The sequence below is a fragment of the Limulus polyphemus genome, unplaced genomic scaffold (assembly GCF_000517525.1).
Source record: "Limulus polyphemus unplaced genomic scaffold, Limulus_polyphemus-2.1.2 Scaffold73, whole genome shotgun sequence".
Taxonomy (NCBI): Eukaryota; Metazoa; Arthropoda; class Merostomata; order Xiphosura; family Limulidae; genus Limulus; species Limulus polyphemus.
In genome coordinates this window covers 108,075-123,245 of record NW_013665683.1, presented here as the reverse complement: position 1 = coordinate 123,245, position 15,171 = coordinate 108,075, and the positions used below count along the sequence as shown (strand labels likewise).

Here is a 15,171-nt window from a genome sequence, read left to right as displayed (position 1 = left end):
TAGCGCAGATAGCCCTCGTGTAGCTTTGCGCGAAATTTAAAACAAACAAGCAAACAAAATATCAGAACGCAGATTACGGGAATACTAGTAACTTCTTTCAATGAGTATACTAAAAATAAGAAACCTTTAAATACATATCAGAAAGAATCGAATTGCTTAACGCTTAGTAAGTTGAAAAAAAAAGATAACAATATAATAATTAAACCGGATAAGGGGAATAATGTAGTTTTTTTAAAATAAAAATGATTATATAAATAACTTGAGAGATATCCTAAAAGATAAAACAAAGTTTTTCGTTGATTATAGTAAAGCATTAAGAAGTAATTAATATGCCATTTCGGAAAGGTTTGGATTTTCGGAAGAATTGCAAACCTTAAATTTTTGGAAATAAAGTATATTGAATAAAAACTAGTTTCCTCTAAAAAAGTGAGAATGACAATTACCAAAAAAGAGAGTACAGATTACCATACATATATGCCCCCTAGTGGCACAGCGGCATGTCTGCGGACTTACAATGCTAACATCCAGGTTTCGATACCCGTGGTGGGCAGAACACAGATAGCCCTTTGTGTAGTATTGTGCTTAATTACAAACAAACAAACCATACATATATAGTGTACAATCATTAAAGTTAGGAAACAATTAAAAAAGACCATGTCGCAGAGTTCATTTATAATGTATTTTTAAACAAGTATGTATGGTTAAAGTTTTTTTCGATTTAATGATACGATTCAAAAGCTACAGAAGTCGTAAAATTGTTTATTTGTATGAGTATCTTAGATTTAATACTAAGTACGTTGGATCTACGTTAAGAACTTTAGAAGACAGAAGTAGGGAGCATTCTAAGCTAATGTCGCAAAAAACTTCAATTATAAAATCACAAAAAAATTTAAATAACACCTATTCTAAGATTATTGGTAGAGATGACAAGAAAGAACTTTGCATTAAATTAAAGTTATTGATGAGTAGGTTAAAACGGAACTTAAATTAACAAATAGCGCCACTGAATTGCTCTTGATAGTATAGACGTCATTATCTATTAGTAATCTAAGGCAACCACTCCGTAGTTCAAAATGCGATCTGCTATGTTATTAACTTCTCAACTTTTTGTGACTTAATCTCATCCAGGAATGGTATAAATGAAGGCTTCAGACCTTTGACCTATGAACGCTTGTTTCTGGCCTATTTTATTATCACTTTAAGTCACTGAAGCGGTCATTCAAGAGATTAAAGACTACAGACTGCTAACAAATAGGCTATTGCTCCGTGACTTTACTAGGCCACTGGAACAACTGATGCGTGGTTCAACAAGGACTATGAAGTGTGATTACCTATTTTTAAAAATTCTAACTTATTTTAATAATTTCTAATTGCCAATACTGAAAGATTTGCGGCCTACTCATTGCTTTAGATTGACAACACCATTGCTAAGCCCCCAAAAAGGCTCATTTTGTTAAAGGTGCTAAATTCTAAAGTCCGTAATTTCTACCAAGTAATGTACCAAATATTGATAATTTTCTTAGAAAAAACCAGAATTTTGTAAGCCGATCAGGACTTTATTGCCTGTAACAAGAATTTCAAGAACATATCGGATCTAAGAGTCAGAAGAACATTTAGTATGTGCTGTGAAAAAAAAGTTGAAGACTTATATATAACAGAATGGTATTCCATGACTCCGAAGACAGAACACATAGGTAACTGGCACCTACAATACCTAAAAATTCGAGGACCTAGACTGCAGAAGGATATGTGTAGCGATTTGTTGCCAGTGTTCAATGAAAAAAATGAGAATTAGGTATGAACTGCAAGCAAAAATACTGCAATTACAAAAACAAGACAAATAAACACACATAGTGATAAAAGTAAAATAAAATCGACAAAAGAAAATTGAATAAAAATGAACTGGCAGATTGAAGTTAATTAAACGTTAAAACGAAACTCTAGTGATGTGAAACTGAATAAAGCCGAATTAAACTTAAGCTGAAATATGCAAGTAAGTCCTGCTATAAATAACAACATTTAGGACTAACTTAACATATAATGTTCCTATTTACGAACTAGAACTAACTATAAATTCAGAATTGTGCTTCTAAAACAGAAATAAACAACAGTGCCTGGCCACTTTATTAAAAGTTCTCTCCTAATATCGCGTTGGGCCATCGATGGCGAGTGAATCTTTTGTTTGGGTAGGCTATTATGTGTTTGGGTTGCACAATTGGGAAGAATCAGTTCGTGCTCCTAAATGAATAAACTCCCCTCAGTAACTCATATACACCCTCTTTCGATCTCTCTCCACATATACTGTACAATATTTTTGAGTTGGTAACATTAATGCCTCGTGAACGGTTTATTTGGGGAGGCTAAATCTCTCCAAGAATCAGAAAGCGAGAAGTTAATTATTCACGAACAAGAAAGCGACATGTCCGAAGAAGAACCCGAAAAGAAACTTTTAATCAAAGACCTGGAGATGAGCTAGCCCTCATCATCCGGAGACGACAACCCTCCAGTAAAAGACAAAAATAGCTTCCATCATTCACCTCGAGGAAAAAAAAGAGAAAGGGGTCAATCCCACGGTGATACAAAGGTTTAAGTTAGTTTAGCTAGAAAAATAAGTTTTCATTCTTCCTAATTTTACCTTCTCGATTGTATGTTCGTCTGAGCTTATTGCATGACTCTAAATATTTTAACTTTTAATACAAAAGGATTTAAAAAAGAAAAAAGAAACAATAATTTGTAAATGACTTAATGAACAGATATAATGTAGATATCCCATTTGTTCAGAAGACTCATTTCCATAGCCTAGAATATTTTAAAAACTTTAATAAAAATTCAGTTATAAATCTTACTAATGTCTCAGCTACACCAATAAAGCAGGGACAGGTATAATAATTCACCTAAAATTGACAGGAATAATCAAATTATCAGTCATGACGAGTGCGGGCATCTGTGCTCGTTAGAAATAGAAATAAATGAAAGGAACATTAGATTAGTAAATGTTTACGCCCCTGACAAAAATACACCACGAAGGCAGTTCTTCCGGGTTCTAGAAAACTACACATTCTGCACTTATGATATTATCATAGGGGGAGATTCAATCGTGTTCTAGACCCGTTAATAGACAAAATTAACGGCAGCACCAATACAGACGAAACAGTAAGTTAGCTTGAACGTATAATCGATAATTTTGACTTATTTGATGTTTGACATCATATTTAGGGGTTTGACCCTGGAATGACATACTGGAGTAGTAATATGGTGGGGTCAAACTAGACAGGCTCTACGCAACAATTCATAAACTGATTTTCACCATTAGTCTTTGCCACATTGGCAAAATTAGTCTTATAAGTATTTACAATATTACTTATGAAATCACTTAAATGCTGAAAAAGTTTTAGTTTACATTTATGTTGCAAAGAATTAAACTACACCTTACTTCTCACAAGATCAATTTAGATGTTTGTATAGACTAGCAGTGGGACTATTGTACGCAATATTCTACAGATTAATAGTGTGAATTAGTTTATGTATTTTTATAGGTTAGTATTGTTGTTGTGGCTAGTATTACAGTAAACACTACATGTATTTTATTATTGTTTGTTAGATTAATAGTGAAAAGGTTTTTCATGCACTGATGTGCAGACTATTAGTTAAAAGTAATTAGTGTATTATTTGTAAGAATTTATTCTTGGATTAATTCAAGATCGTTAGATTTCTTTATAGAATGTGATATTTCTAAAAGCTTAAATACCCAAATCTCTGTTAGATATTTTCATTGAAATGAAAATTAATTCAAAAGGAGCATGGAAACTTAACTAAGGAAATAGGCATCCTTTGAATGGGGAAGAGAGTCAGGACATCACAACACTTAATGTGGTCATCGAAAAGTTAGACCTGGAACAAATAGCGGTTTTTGATACCAACGGAACCGAATTTTGATCTCTGTATCGTATCCAAACCCATAAATATCTCCTTTGGATGAAAATATTTTTGGTACAAATGGAAGGATTAAAGGTATAAAGACGGAATATAGTGAAAATAATATTCAATCTTGATTAAACTCAGCATCTTTATATAATGTCATAACTTCGTTCTGAAAATCTAGTTTTGGCCAAGTTATAAGAGCCCAACTTCTTACTGACGTAATAAATACAGCGACGTGAGCAAATTTACCGATTTGGTGTACTTAGTTCAGTCAACCATAACTTCTCTTCCGTGCACTGTTGGTTCAGCATTTCTTTCCACTAAGTAGTACCGTTTTACAGGTAACGATACCAAAATATGTATTCGATACAACAATATTTTTTCTCTTTATTAATTAACTATTTAACATACCCTCAGCCATTGCATTACCCTCTTCATAGCATTATCGTTTTTCAGTTAAACAGCCCTCAGTGGCACAGCGGCATGTTTGCAGACTTACAACGCTAGAAACCATTTTTCGATACCCGTGGTGGGCGGAGCACAGATAGCCCATTGTATAGCTTTGTGCTTAACTTCAATCAAATACATCAATTAAACAACACGCAGAAGCATTAGGTTTTAAATAGAATGCACTTGCAGAAGTTAAACTTCCTTATTATTCGACGCGCCGTTGCAACCGTCAAAACAACGTTTATAACTTTATTTTTTACTGTCTGGTTCTTTACAAGAATGTATGTTTGTATTTTGTATTTATGGCAAAATTACTAAGGCTATCTGCTGCCGTCCCTAATTTTGAACTACTAACCAGAGGGAAGGTAGCCACTCAGAAGGACCATCCGTTAAGCTATTGACTGTCACTCTTATAACACATCCGCAGCTTAAAGTATGGGGGATGTTTTGTAGCATTACCTGAATTCACACTCTGTTTGCCAACTCCGAAATTGAGATCTCTAACAAAAGGTCAACCCACGTCCCTGTTATGATAAAGTTTCGCAATTTATGTTATGCTTTTGAAATGAACTATGACAAATTTGCTTGTTGTTAAAAAGGAGAATATATCCAGGAGGATAACTAGTTTTTCAAAATGTATTCAGTCAAGTAATTTAACAAGGCTCGTTTTAGTTATTTTGATCCAAAACCAAGAATATGAAATGCTGACATCATCCCTCTTACCCTTTTTATTTCTCGAATTTCTCCTTTTGATTCCCAAGGAGCTACGAAGGCGAAAAAGACTTTCCTAGTACTTGGAGTGTTCCTCTTGTACAATTTGCTTTTCTTTGATTTCGCAGCTTCGCTGCCATTAGTTTTCTAAAAATTCCAAAACGAAAACATGTTATTTTCCCAAAAATAAGTAAATTTATTTTTTCAACTTTCAGGGTGATTCGTGATTTCAGGCTTATTACTCGAAAACAAAAGTTACTTTAGCTTAACTGCATATAAAAAAAATCCCAAAGCGGATTTGGGATATTTAATCAAGTACACAATTTAGATTTTAACCTTACCAAATACAGCTTAGGACCATTTTTTTCGGATAGTTCTATTTTTAGGGTTCAATCATTGAACTTGAGCCCCATTGAGCACGAAAGGGCCATTGTCTGTTGATCCCTGTAAAAGCATCTCAGTGATCTCATATAGATTCTAAATACATATACAAATATTGATTCTATACATTGTGGTTCCGCTCTTTGCATTATGCAGAACAGCAACAACTTTGCACATATTGTGGACGAAATAAGCAATCTGGTCTGCGGACCTACAACCAACTACTAGCACAGAATCTGTTATTAAGCAATCTCGGGAAAGGGGTTTATTTGGATACTTTCGCAGTGTTCGGTCGAGGATGACCCAAATGTGATCAATGAGGGTGATTTCTAGTTATTGTCTAGGCCAAGGCAGAGCTATAATACTCCGACTCTTTTCCGTCTTTCTATCTCAGGGGTGTCTTTTTTTTTTACTTTAATATACATGCTACTACTGCACAACAATAATTTAACTAACATAAAATCAAATTTATTGGTAAAGATTAAGACACATTCTAAAACTATTATCTCCATTAATAAAATTGCATTTAAGATATGGTATTTGTAATGTAAGAGCTCATATTTTTATGAATTAACGTTGATTTATTCAGCTTTTGAAATTTTATTTTGTTTTATTTATCACCGTTTGTTTACTATCAATTATCAGACGAGTTTACACCAATAGGTGACACTGTTCCAACATAGGACGTACTTCCTGCATTGAAGATTATTGTTGTAATATTTTTTATATACGTGAGAATATTATACTATAGTCGTATTCTTTTTTGTACTAAAATAATTATTGTACGTTTTCAACAAAATTAACATTACTTCAGTTTTCTCTGTTGTGGTACAGTGTGAAGCATGACTATGGGTGAGGAATCACCGATAAATCATCTTGTATACCCAGTACTTTTGAGACCCATATTGGATAAGGTAAAATTTTTATATTGCAATCATACGTAGGTGACAGGTGTCATTTTAATGTAAATCAAAAGTGACTCATCATTTACACCTTGATATTTGCATTAGGCCTGACCAGGCTATGAATGTTGAGCTAGTCAAAATTTTAAATAGTGATTTAAAAAATGACAGTAGCACTAACACAAACAGATAGTTCGTTTTTCAACTTGAATTTCTTAATTAATACACATGACACTCAGGGCAAACCCGTTATGGCTGATAGTGATAGTTTATCTTACATTATTGATAATGTACAAATATAAGAGACTAATAGTAATACTAATAGTTTGATTTTAACCCTATATATTGATTATGTAATCACAGGCATTCAAAATATCTAAAAGTGAGAGAGCGAAATGAAGCTATAAGTATAAACTTTATGATGTATTCAAAGGAAAAAGTAGCATATTTTGCAACTTCTGAAAAGTGTTGGGCTTATTTTTTAATTTTTATAGAAGAAAGATGTATATGTCTATTATTTTTTTTTTTCAGCCATTAGCATGATCAGTTTTATTTAAGACATTTTTAATCATTTATGTTACATAGTAGAAACTTTTAACTTTAAGAAATCCAATCAGTTCCAAATCTATACTATAAAGAGGAATAAAGTACCTAAGCGTTTAAAATACTTCAGCTCAAAATAGTTGTCATAATCCCAACTAGGATTATAAAAACAAGTCGGGCTATTTCAACATTATGCTGGTTTTTACTATAATTTCTTGTATCATATTTTGGCTTACATAATAATAATAGTTATTGATAGTTTGAAATCACTACATTTGTCCAAAAATTAAAAGGCTCTACTTCTGTCTTAGTAAATTAGTAACCCCTTAAAATTAACAGGCATTCACATCCACAGATATTCTGTTTTGGAATAACATGTTCTCAAGATCTCTTTATACATTGATTAGGGCACCAAAATTACTACATGCTACATTGATACACATAGTTCAATTTCATAAGTTATAAATTATACTACTTATAAGCATAATGTAATATCACAGGTATAAACTACTAACTTTCGTAGTGTATTTTTCTCATTTACATATTAATATTCCTTTGGTATGTCTAATGTGTAATAAACATAAAACTATATGTAAGCTAGTATTGAAGTTAAAGTACATTGCATGTAAGCAAATCATACCCAAGAACAGTTGCTACCAATTATTTCTCAAGGTATTAAGACTAAAAGATTGTAAAGTATACCCATTTAATGAAATGTAAGGGGCTTTAGACTAATAATAACACTAGGTCTGTATGTTGTGTCGCATTCCAAAATTCTGAAAAAGTTATAAGTATATATACAAAGGTTTCTTGTTATTGTAAGTTATGCATTTGTCAGATGTTTTATGTAATGGATATTGCAAATAAATTTATAAAAAGTAGTAATTAAAAACTGTATCACAACATTTCCTGCTGAGGAGTTTTCTGGCACTAAAAGTAGTCTTTAATATATAAATCTATTTTAATATATATCTTTCTTTATTAGATACTCAAAAACCCAACTATTAACTACAAGTTGAACCTTATAAACACTGTTCAGATCTTAATAGATCAAAGTACTATAAAGTTTACATGTGTTAGTTAAGAAATGAGGCAAGTTCAAATAAAGTCAGACTAGTAATATTGTATGCAATCATGATTGGTATTAATCTTGATGTTTTAATAACAGTAGTGGTGTTTCATTTATTAATTTTGTTAGAGACTTGTAGCTCTAATTTTTATTTTGTGTTTTAACTAATAGATAATTCATTTTTTATTAGCTGGAAAGGAGAGATGCTACTGCAGCTGAAGCTCTAAAAACATCACTTTCTAAGGTAGTATGGTGGATTTCATATTCCTTTGTTGTGGCTAGTCATTATCTTATTGTTTTTCACAACCAGAAATTAATGAACAAGTAGATGTGTAACTTATTTACATGTAGAAGAGCTATAAGTGACTTAATTAATGTGCTTGATTTTCTTAAGAAAATCTTTTTGAATTGTTGGATGACAGTGGCATCCATGAATTGGAAATTGAACCTAATTATTTTGAGAGTAAAATCATGTAAAATTATAGTTTTACTTTGATGAAGGATACATAAATGTACCCACCATTGGTTTGCTAAAAGTCGTATTTGATGACATTTATTTTCTGTAAATCACAGTGCATAATATCTTGTAGTTTTCAGAAACTGATGTTATTTTTCTTTATTTAAAATGTTACTTGTAGTTATATTTCTTATTACTAACTCTGCTGTAGGTAGAGTATTCTAACCCAGGATTTGCCTATGATTTTGTAATGGGTCTTATTAGATGTGCTGACCTTTCTGTAAACATAACAGAAAGCTTATTGAAACTACAAGGAGGTATTCCAGAGACAGAAGGTACATGTTTTTGTTCTGTTCTATATTTATTATCAAATGTTTGGTGATCTTTTGTATTTTATGCTTTAGCATATGTATAGTGTTATTGTCTTAAAAACGTATATTTTGTGGTTGTTAAGATGTTGGCTGCCATGTGCCCCATTGGTGGGTCACAACTGACTTTTAGTTATGGACTGTGGGTCATAGACAATTATGTTTCAAAGCCAAATTTCTCATGTGGCATATGTGCTTGGGACACTGTGACTGCTCCTCTGCACTTTTTGAATGTTTAATTTTATTTATACTTAACTTATTACGTGACAGCCAACGTGTTAAAGCTTGTCTGCTGTAAGTGTAAAAGTTAGAGAGTAAAATTCTATACCTTGGAAAGCTATAAAAATTGCAATTTTTCAGTGATATAAAAAAAATTAATTTATTCATGCCAATTACTTCCTGACTATATGTACAATTCTGTAAAAATGTAAATATCTGTGAAATTTACAATAAAATGTGTCACTTTAGTCATTGTAGTTTTCTGGATATGTGGATTGTCAAACTCATAAATTATAACGTCTTTTTATCTGGAAAAGTAGTTTTACAACTTTTGAACAATGTAAGTTGTTGCTCTGTTGCTTGTAACTCTACATTGTGGCATATATTCTCTTCTACTTGCAATACAATTGGGAATAAGGTTGCAATAGCTATTTTATGAAACAAAGAATAGGTTAAATAAATAATTTATGGGTCAGAGCATTTCTATGAGTTTTTCTAATTGCCCAGTGTTAATGACGTTTTCAAAATATAACTAAATATATTTATTTGATGAATGAATCTTACTTTGAACTGCTTGAAAAAAAAAGCCTTTAATTTGTTTATTTTCTCTAACATACATAATTTTATAACTTAAAAGACTACAAGTCTACTCGCCCTGAAGATGCTTTCCAGGAACTGAATAAAAAAGCGTATTCCCTGAAAAAAATATTGAGTCGAATTCCAGATGAAATAAATGATCGAAAAACATTCCTAGAAACTATCAAGTAAGTACAAATAATTTAATGTAGCCTCAACTGTTGTAGTGTACAACTTTTCTGATGCTTCAAATACATAATTTTGCTTTTATCTTCTAAATTTTGGGCAATAAAACTTATGACCTTCAAACTTTAAATGTAGTTTCACTAATGCATTTATCTTTGTTATAGAAACAATTATTTTCTCACATATGTAAGGTGTGTGTGTGTGTATGTTACATATACAAGGTCTTTATGCTTCCTGGAATTCCTGGAAAGTCCAGGAAAACTAACATGCTCTTGTGAAAGTGCTTAAAAATTCTGAAAATGTAGAAAGGCTCCTGAAAACTCCTGGAATTAATTTACTATTTATAAAAAAAAAAAATTTTGTTCATTTCACATAAACCCAAGAAATTAATATTTAAAAAAAATTTACATGGTTATGTTCACTCGGATGTACTACAACTGTCATAACTTAGGCCCTTGTATATAATGCATAGGCCCTAAAAAATTTACTGATTCGAGCACTGTCTGTGTTATTCTCATTAATAATTCAAGTGTGCACAGTACAATTTTAACAAATGGCGTTCGCGGGTTTCTTGAAGCTCAAAGCATTGATTTATCATGCTTAATGCTTGGACAAACACATAAAGCAAATTAAAGCTATGCCTAGCTGGAAATGCACATTTGATGCCTTATGGCTTGATAAACCAGAATATGCAGATTGGCTTGTACGTGATGGTGCAGCCAAACACAATGCTGGTTGCAACGTGTGCAAGAAAACCTTCAACATCTCAAATATGGGTGAAACTGCAGCCACATGAAAGGATCCAAGCACACTGTGTTATTTAAATATTGCTAACAAACAATGGGAAATGACAGCTGTATGAAAAAACATGCATAGACTAGAAGCGATGGGAAATCACCTGTTGCCATTATGCCTAGACCTGGTAGTACCACTACTGTAACTAATAGTTCTACTAGATCTAGTAGCACTAGCAGCTTTGATTATGTCTATGATTGTGGACATTTTAATGCTACGCCTAAGGTTGATTTGCATATTATACTGTGTAAGACTTAATGCACTTAATAGATTCTTCAAGTTAAGTCATTTTTGTTTAAAATTATTCATTTGGTTGTTCCTGGAAATTTATTGATTCAATTCTGGAAAACTGGAATTTTTTCAGTTTGTGTATGTACGGACCATGTACATATAAGGTAATTATTAATTAGATTTTTTTTCATGAGAGTTTATGCTGTTGCTGGTATTATGTGGAGACTTAACATTTGGATGGTTACATTTCTTGACATTAAAGTAAATGGTTTTTATAGTGATCATTCATTTACAGTTTAAAATGGACAACTTTATGGATTGATTTCAAATACAAGTAGAAACACAAATCAGCAGCAAGTTTAATTCAGTTTCATTTGGCATGAAGCATAGCATCAACTAATTATTAAGTTACTGTTTGTGTGTAACTGCATCAAAAAGAATTTTATATGTTGTGTGCCAAGAAAATCCTGCTTATGATTATTCTTAACTGTTGTAGTTTATCACACTGTTTCATAAAAGGTGTCACAAGTGAGCTGATGGTGTGCATAAAAAAAATTCCATTTTTCTATAATTACTATAAAAAGAGAATTACAATAAAATACATTAAAATGACCAAGTGAACGTTCAGTTACAAGACATTTTATTAACCACGTGTGCTTTTCAAGTGTTTGTGTCTTCAATCTATTCTCACTTTGCTATGAGTACCTCAATTAATGGTGTGTTACTGATTTTGTTTTAGTAGCTGCAGGTATGCCTTTGGAAAAAAATAGTTTGGGAAACACTTGTGTATGTGATATTATAAGTAAGAAAGTACAAGGTAACAAAAGACCCCTTAGCTAGTTCACCAGTCAATTCTTATCCACCAAAACCAGATTAAATGTAGCCCTTTATGTTTACATACCTTTCCAAACAAAATTTAAAATAATTCAAACTATCCACTTAATTAAGGAAACTAAGTCACGAGCTTATAACTCTAACCAAAATACACTTTTCTGGAGTAACAGGCTTGCAGTTGGGTTTCAGAAGCTTAAACATGTTAAAGATCCGAATCAAGTTGGTACTCTTCCTGTAGGAAGGGGTCCAAATTGGCAGTTTTCTAATCACTAATTAGGTCTCAATTAAAATACTGTGTGAAGTTTTGGTCTCCTAGCTTATCTAAGAAAACATGTTGGCTTATGGAAATGTTTCAGAAGAGAGCTACTATGATGATTCTAGAGCTGGAAGTGGTACAGGAATAGGCTCAGATCCTTAACTTATTTCATTTTGAGAAAACAAGTAAGAGGTGATCTTGTTAAAGTTTGCTAGGTTATTCAGGGATAAGTAGGATAAAGGCTTTGTGCTATATTGTGAAAACAATTGGATGCAATTTTAAGCTTAAGATTTAGAAAGAATAGACTAGGCTCCAGTTTAGACAGTTTTATTTTTTAAACAGAAAGATTGGTATTTGGAATGAGTTGCTGTAAACATTAGATGAGACCAACATTTTACATAAGTACGTAAATGAGGTATTTGAAGGACAAAATGACCCTTGTTGTTTGTATATTGTATTAGTGTGCCAGATAAGGCCAAACCAAATATTTACAAGGTTACAATAGCTTTCTTACTGTTAAATCCAAAATTCTAATAAGTAAAACCCAACACACTTTATACTCTTTTTCACCACAGCTAAGAACTCAACAGAAAGCTTCAGGATTTTTTTAATATCACACCTAAATTCTTTTTCCATCTTAATATAAAACTTCATATACACTGGAAGGAAATCCTTTCCAAAATACAACATCCCATGAACATTACTTAATATTTAAATTTGTTTCCTTATCTAATCACAAAATCTATCAATGTCTTTTTGAATAACAGAATTGACTCAATCCTTTCCAGCTTAAAGTTATAGTACACCTGGTTTAGATTCTGCAAGACGACTAATCTACATAAAAGCTCAATATATAGTTATCTTTATAGATAGTTATGAGAAGTGTCTTTATCACTTGTATAAAAATGTTGCAAACTATGAAGTTTTTATCTGATCCTCTAAATTTAATATAGACTGTTATTTATTTATTTATCCTTTTTACTGATTTTATATTTTTATTGTTCCAGCAGTGGTAAAACTATTTAAAAAGTTATCTAAAGTTTCAGAAACAGATTGTTTTGTGTTACTGTATATACTATTGTCTTTTCTTTTAAAAGAAAGCTATCACAAAATCACTAACAATAGAATACCCAAAACAAAGAGACATCAGTTACTAATTTGATACAAATTTCATAATTAATGGGTAGTTTTTAACTTCTTTAAAAATGTAGTCTTTTATCATTATTAATTTTATGTATTAGTGTAGCCATGGTCTTTATTGTAGTTCAATAAATGATAAGATTATAATTGTCAAGTAGAAATTGTAACTTTTTCTTTCTTAACAATATAATTAACAAACACACAATGTCATGTAAAATTTGTCTTTTGGGCATTTACAATTTTAATAATTTTCATTCATAAAAATGCTTTCATATTTCCAGGGAAATTGCTAGTGCAATAAAAAAACTTCTAGACACAGTTTATGAAGTGTCCACCTTTATTATTTCACCTAGTGGTAGACAGGTAAGATGTATTTTAGACTATAATTATTATTATAAGATATTCTGAAATCACCTATCATCTATTGGTATTTCGCATCCTGAGCAATTGCTAGAAGGAAACATGATTGAACAAAATGATCACATTAATTTGGAACTTATTAAGAAAAAATCTGGAAGTTGAAAGAATGACAAGACTTTTGAAGGTGTTTAATGATTGGATATGTAAGCCATTTGCTAATATAATTTTTGTAAGATCTTGAATAGTGAGCATATGTCAGAGGATTGGAAGTTGATTAAAGTTACTCTTATCTATAAAACAAATTATAAAAACTGTATATATAATTATAGGCCTATTAGTCTTACATCAGAGGTGGGGAACATTTTTGAAAGTCTAATGAAAGATGCTTTGCTCATTCATTTGACAAATTGAAAATTTTTTGGATAGTGAAGATGGTTTCAATACAGAAAATTTTTGCCTTACTTATCTTTGAAGAAGTTATTGCTTATGTTGATGATGGTAAAGTTATGGATTTGATATATCTGGATTTTCAGAAAGCTTTTGACAACATATCACATGAAAGGCTTGTTAAATGGATGTGGGGGGATATGTTAGCTTGTTGTATAAAAAAATGGCTAGAGGGAAGAAAGTAGAGGGTTGTTATAAACAGAGTTCAGTCAAACTGGATTAATGTCACAAGTGAGGTACCTTGGAGCTTGAGCTCAGTGTTGCAAGCTTTGCTTTGATAGATTTACATTAGTGACATAGATGAAGGATTGGTCAATAAAATGCTTAAAGACCAAGTATTGTGAAAACTACTACTCATCCGTAAGTTGCATTGATCAACCAAATGCAGTTCACAGAATCTCATTTCATAAAATTTTCAGGATTTATTGCTGATACGTAGCCAATATAAACATGTTTTAAGACAGTCCACTAACACATGTCCGAGATATTGACAAAGATCAAAGAATGACATCATTAAATTTACACAGGAAGATGCATAGTTTCCTCGAATTTTCACTAACCATGCACGTTTTCACCCACACAATTTTGTATTAATCATTTTGAGTTGTTTTCACTCTTTTTATAGGGCACAATAGTTTACACACTTGTTTTTTTAAGTTTGTTTTTATCTCTGGTAAGAGTTGCTGCTTTAAAACAAGAGGGAATCCTCAATAGCTGCAGCACTTGAAATTCTTTTAAGCAGGATTAGAGTAAATTAATCTATGAGACCTTTTTTTTTCCTTTTTATTTGCTATATTTTTGTGCACCAGCAATACTAAGCATGTAGCACGCGTATGCCCGATTTGATTTTATTACTCATCAGGATCTCTGCCAGCCTACCATCAAATTGAAATTCTTTTAAGTAGGATTAGAGTAAATTAATCTATAAGACCTTGGGCATTGTTAAATACATCAATAGAAAGAGTTTGACCTCCTGAGTCCAAAACTGTAATTAGATTTCAAATTGGTCAAGAGGTGACGGAGCTATAAACTAAAAAGTTTGTACTTGAAAAAAACTCGGACACATTTTGTGAGCCACTATACCATAGCTAAAAAGGATTTTATTCATTTGTTGAGTTAGACAAATAACTGACAGATGGCTTTAAATTATAATAAATGCAAGGTGCTGCATTGGGGTTGTCATAATTTAAACTATAAGTGTAATTTTGATTGGAATTATCTTAACATTGTTATGGGAGAAAAAGATCCTTGTATTTTGATTGACCAGTCTCTTAAGCCACCCAAGCAGTGAAGCAGTGTGTTTTTGCAAGTTGTAGGGCAAAGAG

At 31.7% G+C, this 15,171-nt stretch overlaps 1 protein-coding gene across 1 annotated transcript in view; it reads left to right on the top strand.

Annotated features, from left to right (window-relative positions):
* Positions 1-6,128: 6,128 nt before the first annotated feature.
* Positions 6,129-15,171, top strand: part of LOC106466304 (programmed cell death protein 10-like) — a 20,998-nt gene continuing 11,955 nt past the window's right edge. Inside the window, exons 1-5 of the mRNA XM_013926578.2 lie at positions 6,129-6,377; positions 8,168-8,221; positions 8,646-8,769; positions 9,659-9,785; positions 13,321-13,402. Of these exons, the coding sequence (XP_013782032.1) occupies positions 6,306-6,377; positions 8,168-8,221; positions 8,646-8,769; positions 9,659-9,785; positions 13,321-13,402 (459 nt within the window). The 5' untranslated portion in view covers positions 6,129-6,305. The remainder of the gene's footprint in view (positions 6,378-8,167; positions 8,222-8,645; positions 8,770-9,658; positions 9,786-13,320; positions 13,403-15,171) is intronic.